General features: G+C 37.8%; 1 protein-coding gene across 1 annotated transcript; it reads left to right on the forward strand.

Moving 5' to 3' along the window:
- The first annotated feature begins 776 nt into the window (after positions 1 to 776).
- Positions 777 to 8,962, forward strand: LOC110947364 (zinc finger protein 184-like). The gene is made up of 2 exons (XM_051953179.1): positions 777 to 1,029; positions 2,658 to 8,962. The coding sequence occupies exons 1-2, from the start codon at positions 843 to 845 to the stop codon at positions 3,839 to 3,841; spliced, it is 1,371 nt and encodes a 456-aa protein (XP_051809139.1). The 5' UTR covers positions 777 to 842; the 3' UTR covers positions 3,842 to 8,962.
- The last annotated feature ends 826 nt before the right edge of the window (positions 8,963 to 9,788 follow it).

A 9,788-nucleotide genomic window follows, 5' to 3' on the forward strand; every position in this document is an offset into this window, starting at 1 on the left:
TTTTCTTTCTCAGAGGTAACATTTCAGTGTAATGTGTAATATTTCCCTTTAGTACATTCTTAAGTCCTTGGGGCATTCAGATTCATTCTTCATATTTCTGTAATTGGTCTGTTTTTGCTCATATAGAGAGTTATATTTTCATGTGTGATATTACCTGAATATCGTTACCAGTGTGTACTTTATAGCCTACTCTTCTATTCTGACCTTATTTTATCCAGTGATTTTACTTCACTAATGTATTGAATTTTATTGCTTTCCTATTTTTCATTAACCCCTTTTGTTATGTTATTTGTTTTTTTCTGAACAATTTCTGCCACAAGAAATTTCCTTCAGGATTAATAAACATTGTCGCTTATTTGTCTTAACAACAAGAAGAACTTCTTCAGAACACTGTTAATATTTTATCTCACTAACCTGCTCTCTTTGTGCCTATCTCATGTATGTAAGTGTCAATAAATCTGTATTTATTTTGCACCACATTTTGGTTCAAATTATTGAAATCTCCTCCAGTAACTCGTGCTTTATTAAATGCACGTCTCTTTTATTTAGTGTAAATAATTTGAGAAGAGACAACGGTCCGTGTTAAATTGTGCTCATACTTGGATAATGAAGCTGATTCTGAAAACTATTAATTAATGATTAAGCGTGCAGTTGCAACTAATAAGTTAATCTAGTAAAAATACTTAAATCGAAGAGGCAGAGGCTGTGAAGGGTAAATTTGCTGCAGTTCCGGTTTTTGTCCACCAGGAGGCGCGTCGAAGTAAACAGACGGCAACGTCACGGCTTTACTTCCGGGTGGATGCAGCTGGAAGACAGTTGTGTTGTTGGTGTCACAGGTGGATATGTCAGTAGTTGAAGTAAAAATGTGTTCAGCTTTGAGACATTTTATAAACGTGAGATTAACTGCTGCTGCTGAAGAAATATTCTCAGAGTTTGAGAAAACCATCGTCCGGTACGAGGAGGAGATCGACCGTCAGCGCAGACTGCTGGATAACATCTGGAAACCACAGATAACACAACACACAGCAGGTATGTAGAGCTGAGATGGTCTGAATGAAGTAAATAATGAATGCGACTCATGTAAAGCAATGACCAGAGCTCATGGTGCCTCAGACAGAAATGAAAGTCAGTTCTCAGATAATTCTGCAGTACAGAACAGCACCTCATTATCAGTTTATTAGACCTCACAACCAGCTGTTTTTTTATGTACGATAACTCTAGTATATTTAATACGGCCATGCAAAGTTTTACCCTCATACTATGAACGTTTTCAGAGTTACAGACCCTTGAACTATGTAAAAGTTTATGGACTTTTTCCAGCATTTCTGAGCCTCAGAGCTTCATCAGCAGATAGACGAGTGAAGTTTTCAGGGCTGAACAACACATCTGAGTTCTGCGAAAAACTGTGACCAAATCATTTTACATCCACTCCAGGTGTCACAGTCTAAACACACAATCAGTTTTTTGTTCAGCACCATTTTTTTCTAGAACCAAATCTGAGCTTTAATATCTATAAATATGGGATATATCATAGAAACACATTCACGGCCTGGATGTGTTTTCTGATCAATTATGGAGTCATCTTCAGTAGTGCATTTTTGGTTAACTTTCACAGGTATATCCCATGTGTACAAACTGACAACACAACAGCCGACGCCATCAGTGTACAATTTGAAAAACTCTTAAACAAGCACTGAATGCTTCAGATTAGTGTAATCAACATGATTTGTCCAAACTATGGTATAAAACGTGAATGCTGATGTTGTTTCTCTATTTCACAGACAAAAGCTATGTTTATGACTATATTAAAGGAAGAAATCGTGACAATAAGCTGATCATGGTATCAAATGTAGATAGAAATGTTCCTTTCATTGTCTATAATTGTTCTGACTAACTACCTGTCACACATGCTGATATTTACTTTGAAATTTACTTGAAATGCACTTTGTAAAGTTTACTCTTGTGGATTATCGACAAAACAGAAACACATCCAGGGATTGTTTGTTTCTCTGACTTTATGTCATAGATGTTAAACTCAACAGTATATATGCCTGAAACTATGACACTGATGCTCAAAGTTGGTTAGAGCAAAAATGCTTGCCAGGTGGTTTAATTAAACCTGCTAGTTTTAAAAAATGTGTTTTGAAGTGTATTATACAGTAAATAAATAAATTTTGCCAATTAAAGCTTCATTTATCTGGTGATTTTCCTCTAATTATTTTTCTGTATCAAGGCAAATGTGGAATAGATTTATCTATAGTACTCTCCAGAAATGATCCTTTGGGTTGTCTCAACCAAAAGACATGACCGACCGACTTTTTAGTTTTCTCCATGAATCATCACAAAACAGGTAACGCAGTCAGGGTACTAATTGTTTCTGCGACTCTATGTCATAGACATTCAATTATTTTTTTCTGCTGCTGTGTGTTGCTGCAGGTATTATTGTAGTGAAAGGAAATAATCTCATGCATAGTCAGATATTAGTGGGTGGATTCAAGGTTACATATGATGAAAATTAATTTTTATTGTGTTTTTCTTTTTTGATGTAAACTAAAATCTGGTTTAATGGTTTAAACAGGAACATATTTCTCAGACCAAAATGTGTTTTTCTATTGTCACATTAGTAATGTTTTTCTTGTGTCTCACTGTCCATCCAGACGTCCCACGGCAGCATGTCTGTAAGGAGGAGGAGGTTCTCGCTGAACAGCATCACTGTAACCAAAATAGGAACTTCAGTTGGGACCAGGAGGACTCAGAGTCTCCACTATTTAAAGAAGAACAGACAGAACTCTGCACCAGTCTTGACCAGGTGGAACCAGAACCTTTACAAATTGAAGAGGAACATGAGGAACTCTGCAGCAGTCACAAAGTAGAGCAGCTTGTAGTGAAGCTGGAGACTGATGTCTGTATGGTGATTCCTACTTGCGAGGAAAGTAACGACAGTGAACCAGAACCAAGCAGTTACCAGGTTCTCCCCCACACCTCCTCTGTAGGTGAGGGCACAGATCAGACAGGAAGCAAATGTGTAAAATCAGCATCAGTTAGAACTGTAGAGCTGAAGCCAAAGAATGGACATGACAGCAACAGCAGTCACAGTAACAGTGTGGACAACTCCCCCATATCAGAAAGTCACTGTGATACTGACAAAGAGAAAAAGTCTGTAAAATGTGAAGTTTGTGGAAAAGGCTTTAAGTACAGGTCAGAAATGAAGAAACACCACAGAACCCACACAGGTGAGAAACCGTACCTTTGTAACACTTGTGGAAAAAGATTTTCTGCATCATCTGCATTTAAAAAGCATAAACTGATACACACGGCTGAAAAACCGTATGCGTGTAACTATTGTGGAAAAGGTTTTACTGACTCGACAGCATTTAAAAAACATACAGCAATCCACACAGGTGAGACACCGTATTCTTGCAAAATATGTGGTAAATTCGTCTCAAGTAATGCGATTTTGCTGGCCCACATAAGAACCCACACAGGGGAGAAGCCTTATGTTTGCAAAGCCTGCAGAAAAAGGTTCAATTCCATGTCAGCACTTAAAACACACATGAGAATCCACACAGGTGAGAAGCCGTACCTTTGTAACATGTGTGGGAAAAGATTTTCTGACTCATCAGCATTTAAAAGGCATACCTTAATCCACACAGGTGAGAAGCCTTATTCTTGTAAAACATGTGAGAAAACCTTTAGACACAAATGCCATTTAACAGCTCACATGAGAACGCACACAGGTGAAAAGCCTTTCCCCTGTGAGACCTGTGGGGAAAGATTTCAGTATGCAACAACACTAAAAAATCACATAAGAACTCACACAGATGAGAAGTCACAATGCTGAGATATGAGCTTGATAAAAGGTTAAAAAAAAGGTAGGTCTTTTAGATTTAAAGCCCCTTAAGACTGGGCTTGAACAACGACCCTTAGAGTTTGTCGCATGTGACACAGAGATGAGTCTGATAAATTCTGGTTTCTGTCTGTGTGAAACTAAACAATTTGAACTGTCCAGTGGGTATGTGGTGACTTTTACAGAAACACGTTGCATTTTCACTTTAACTCTCCTTTGTCATTTTGGTTTGTGTTTGCATCTCAACTTTGTTTAAAAGAACACACATCAACTCTGTGTTGAAGCTGAGAAACCTTCTAGTGCTTTCTGTCAACTGAGGTCTGTAGTAGGGAGGTTAAGCAACTTTTGACTTCGAATGATGATGCAAAGGTCCCCTTTGGTATGGAAGTACCTTAGGATCATACAAGTAAATTTATCCTAAGACACAAGTGAGATTATGCTTTGGCGGCCATTTTAAAAATGGTCAAAAGTCTATTTTTTGGGCTTAACCTCCCTACTATAAACTCTGGATTTGCAACACAGTGGGTATGGGTACGTCACTATGGTAACTTATGCTGAACACCTAAGAGGATTTAGAGTAGCAATTTTAAAGCCATATTACTGTTGTGTGTTCCACTGTAGGACAACATAATCCTAAAGCAGAAACTGAACAGAACAGTAACGCTTTAAAGTGTGCCTGCTGACCTTTTATGACTTGCAGTAAGTTTACTTATCGGTTTCAGTGATGTTTTAATATTTGTTGTTTACCTGCACCAAAACTGCATAACGTCAGCAGCTAAAAGAATAAAACTAAAACTGTTTTTACACACCATATGAGTGAGATTGAATGAAGATTGACAGTCAGATTACTGATTTTATCTTCCACATCCTCATGAGTAGCATGAAGGGACTACAACTGTATTTTCATTTTACAATATTTTGAATCAGAAACCTACTTTCAGCAACTTCTACACAACATGGGGACAGTGCTATTTATAAGCATACTGATTCTGCATTCGGTCTGCAGGGTTTTTTATATGTTGTATGGCTTTTACTGTGTATTATATTTCTGAAGTCCTCACATTGTATATATAGGTTTGTTCTTGTGAGAACGAAACATCTCTTGGCCTGTCTGCGTTTGAAATGTTTTGTTTTTTTTTGCCAAAAATGTAACGTTTCTTACACCAATCAGGCATGATATTATGACCACCTGCCTAATATTGTGTTGGTCTCCTTTGTGCTGCTTAAACTCCTCTGACCCAGCGGCCATGGAACCAGGACCTCTGGGGATGTTCTGTGGCACTGGAATGGTAGCAGTGAATTCTGTGGGTTGCAGGGTGGGTTCTACTTAGATCAGGCTTACTCTGGCAGATCCCATCGATGCTCAATAAGATTTAAATCTGGGGAGTGTTGAACCCAGCGGAAAAGTTCCCCGGGCCACTCCTGAGCAGTTTTTACAGTATGTCTGGGTGCTTTGTCCTGCTGAGAGTGGAAACTGGCATCAAGGACCCACAGGGGTTAAGGCTTTGAGGGGGTTGCTTGACCTGCAATGCTTAGGTGGGTGGTACATGTCAAACGTCCACATGATTGTCAGGACTCAAGGTTTCCCAGCAGAATGTTGCATTAGAAAAGATGATCAGTGTCATTCACATCACCTGTCAGTGGTCAGAATCTTGTGGCTAATCGATGTTTGAACACACTCTAAGCTAAGTTCAGAAACCCCAGGTTGACTTACCGAGTCGATAACCAGCTTTACCTTGCTGTAGTAATTAGGTTTAGTAAATCCAGTTAACGCCAAGATATCCTGGCTTTGTTATGCTTGCTTCATAGTGCAACCTTCTGGAGTCTTTTCTCTTTTGTGTGGAACACGATGTCATGTTTGTATGGATTTAGTGATTTGCATCAACCTCCGATTGTTTCAGATTTAGAAATGGCACTAACTAATTGTAACAGATGAAAATTGTGGTGTTTTATAAGGTGCTTTAGAAATAAACTTTCTGGTATTGGAAAGAAAAAAAAAGCTTGACACCAAGAACATTTTTTCACTTCTGCTTATTCAAACTGATTAAAGGATTCGTGAAACTGCAAGTACCTTCAACTTCAGTGGTGTAGTAGTAGTGTTTATTATTACTATCGAGTCACAAAAATCAAAGATTCTTAGCAATCTGAGACTCACATGACTCAGTGTGTGAACAGTTGTCAAACTACCTGGGGAACAATGTCAGGACTTCATTTTATGTGGCTGATAGGTGGTTGTAGAGCCCCTCCCTGAGCCATGTGAGCAGAGGGTGAGGATAAATACCTAGAACACCCCACAAGTCAATTAAAACTGAGAAAGCTTCAATGTGATATGAAATGTCTTCAAGAACTGAAAAGAAATTCAGTTTCCTTCAACTGGGAAAGGATTACCATGACTACAGAGAATCCACACAGACATAAAGGAGTTAATCTTTTGGAAAAATCTAATATTTTGATTATTCAGTCACATTTATATGAAAAAAGCCACATTTCCCCTGAAACCACATCATCAGTAATTAATTTCTGGTCCACAGTCTGGTCTACAACCACCAGTTTATCAGCAAGTTTAGTGTAACATCAGCAGAGAATAAAAGGCACATTTCAAATTCCCTCTACTGGTGGGTTAAAGTGAATTTATTTTATTTTTAACTTTGCATACTTACAGTCTAACTAGACATCAAATTTTGTATGAACATTATAAATTAAAGCCATAAACTAAATGTGGTTCAACTACAGAGTCCAGTGTTTGCCTGTATAATACGATAAAGTAGAAATATGTTTAACATAAAATAGTTTTCAAATATGTTTCCATTACATGGAATATTTCTGAGGACAGTCATGTCGTGCTAAGATTACTTGAGTAAATGTACTCAGTTACTTTCCAAATTCCTCTAATTCTAGTTGTTCAATATGGAAGTGAGCCATTCTGACATTTGATTTTTAAGAAAAACTCTTGTCATGTTGATATATATCGCTTATTCACAAAAAAGGAGAGAAAGTTGTTGCACTTCTGCCCACAGATGTGTCAGGACTTGATTTTCCATTCATGTGAGTTCTCATGTAGACAGCGGAAGTATCATTTCAACTGAAATCTTTTCCAGACATTCACATGGTTGCGGTTTCTCACCAGTACGGACTGCTGTGTGCTTTAAAGGGATGACGATGCAGCAAATCTTTTACCGCTCATGTTATAGTGGTGAGGTCTCTCACCTGTGTGCTTTGTCATGTGACTTCTAGCACTGCCTTGAGACTAAATCCTCCTTCAGAAGTGTTACAGGAGTAAAGCTTCTCATGTAGACAGCTAAATTATTCTTTAAAGTGAATTTCTTGCCACATATTTTGCAAGAACACAGCTTCTCACTTGTGTGGACTGCCACATGCTTTATAAATGCTGACAAGTCAGTAAATGTTTTCCCACAGGTGTTATAAAGGTAAGGTTTCTCACCTGTGTGGGTTCTTATGAGATGTTTCAGCTGAGAGCTGAAAACTTTTCCCACATTTCACATGAATATAGCTTTTCATTTATGTTAGTTCTTATGTGACTATTCACTGCTGATACGTCTGTAAATTTTTTGCCACAGGTGCTGCACAGGAAAGGCTTCTCACCTGTGTGGATTCTGATGTTTTTTCATTTGCGAGTCTTCCTTAAAGGCTTTTCTACAGACATCACATTTTACAGATTTTTTCCCTGTTGTTAGCGTCACAATGACTCTCAGACAAGAAACTGTTTTCTATCAGTTCTATATACACTGTACGTTGTCTGCAACGTTATTGGTGGTTTCCAGATGTTATCCAGCAGTTTGTGCTGACGATCGATCTCGTCCTCATACTGGACATTTTTTTCAAACTCTGAACATTTCTTCAGCAGCAACAGTTAGTTGCTCATTGATCAACTTTCTCAGATTCTGAACTGAGCACAACTACTGAAACACTGATCTGATACGACAAAACAACCGTCCTTCAGCTCAGTGCACACATCAGTAAGGCTCACACTGTGAGGTTCCGACAGATTAGGACAGTTAGCTCCATCATGTACATCTTTCTGTTTTTTTTCTGTTAGAAAACACTTTGTTTAGATCCTCAGATACAGTTTATAGTGGGGATAATAATTCTGCATTCCTTATTGAGGCAAATTTTCTGTAAGTGTTGGATTATGGTGTTATTTTATACATATATTCTAAACAGTAGCCGGACTCATCAACAGGACCGCTGAAGCTGCCTCTCTCCTCCCACAATAAACTCGATGCATTACATTAATGCTTTTAATAGAGACTATTATTATTATGATACGTTACCATTCAAAAGTTTGGGGTCACTTAGAAATGTTCTTATTTTTAAAGAAAAAATTGTTTTGTTCCCAATGAAGATAACATTAAATAAATGATAAATCCAGTGTAGACATTGTTAATGTAGTAAATGACTGTTCTATCTGGAAATGGATGATTTTTAATGGAATATCTCCATAGGGGTACAGAGGAACATTTCCAGCACCCATCACTCCTGTGTTCTAATGCTACATTGTGTTAATTAATGGTGTTGAAAGGCTGATTGATGATTAGAAAACATTTGCGCAGTTATGTTAGCACATGAATAAAAGTGGGAGTTTTCAAAAAAAAAAACTTCTGAATGGTAGTGCGTGTCAGTTTTTTTTACACAATACACTCTGTACAAATTCTCAATTGAATTATTTGCACATTTGTGTACACTGTATATATTTCTAATCATTTCTGTTATCTGAACCTCCTTGGATTTGCTATATTTGCTTTGTATTTGTCTAATGACATTCACTGACTATTAACTCTGCTGTCTTTTTATAGATTCTGACACCTTAGCTACCACCTTTTAGCCTTGGACTATCATTTTGCAGAGATTTAGCACAGATATCTAATTTAAAAATGTCCTTAGCTAGCCTTTGTTTGTCAGCTTCTTACATTTTATTGAAACATTAATAGACACATTCTTGCTGGCAAATTTCTTTGAGTAAAGAAACTTTATTTATATAGCACCTTTAACATAAGATAAAAATTATTTGAGCTACTAAAATGGGTGACTACAGAAGTAATTGACTATTGATATATAGTAAATATGTGAATAAATGACACCCCTTAAGTTTTCAAATTAAGTTTACATTCACAAGATACATTGCATTCACAGAAGAAAAACAAAGTTTGGAGACTTTACCTTGTAAATATGAGTCTTCTTCATAATTACAGTAAAGACCTCTTAAGTACGAGATACACTGCTCATCCAAAAAAAAGTCGCACACTCTAATATTTCATTGGACTGCCTTTAGCTCTGAGAACGACACACATTCACTGTGGCATTGTTTAGATAAGCTTCTGCAATGTCACAACATTTATTTCTGTTGCATTAACTTTCTGCCAAGATCTTGTATTAATGATGGGAGAGTCGGACCACTGTGCAAAGTCTTCTCCAGCACATCCCAAAGATTCCTAATGGGGCTGAGGTCTGGACTCTGTGGAGGACAATCCATCTCATGCTCCCTGATCCACTCCTTCTCAATGTTAGCATCATCATCTTGGAACATGTTCGTGCCATCAGGGAAGAAACACTCCATTGATGGAAAGACCTGTTCATTCAGTATATTCAGGTAGTCAGCTGACCTCATTCTTTGGGAACATAACATTGCTGAACCTTACCAACCCAAGATCATAACCCTAACCCCAACCCCCACAGGCTGGTAGGCACTAGCCATGATCACTTTATCCGCCTTTATTTACCCTGATGCCCCATCACTTTGGAACAGGGTAAATCCGGACTCATCAGACCCCGTGACCTTCTTCCATTGCTCCAAAGTCCAATCTTGAGGCCTTTTTTTCATGATTAACCTCACTGATTGTGGTTTTCTTAGAGCTTACAGCTGTTTAGTCCCAATCTCTTGTGTGTGGAAATGCTCTTACGTTCTTTCTCTTACGTATTAAAC

This window comes from Acanthochromis polyacanthus, chromosome 9, assembly GCF_021347895.1.
Source record: "Acanthochromis polyacanthus isolate Apoly-LR-REF ecotype Palm Island chromosome 9, KAUST_Apoly_ChrSc, whole genome shotgun sequence".
NCBI lineage: Eukaryota > Metazoa > Chordata > Actinopteri > Pomacentridae > Acanthochromis > Acanthochromis polyacanthus.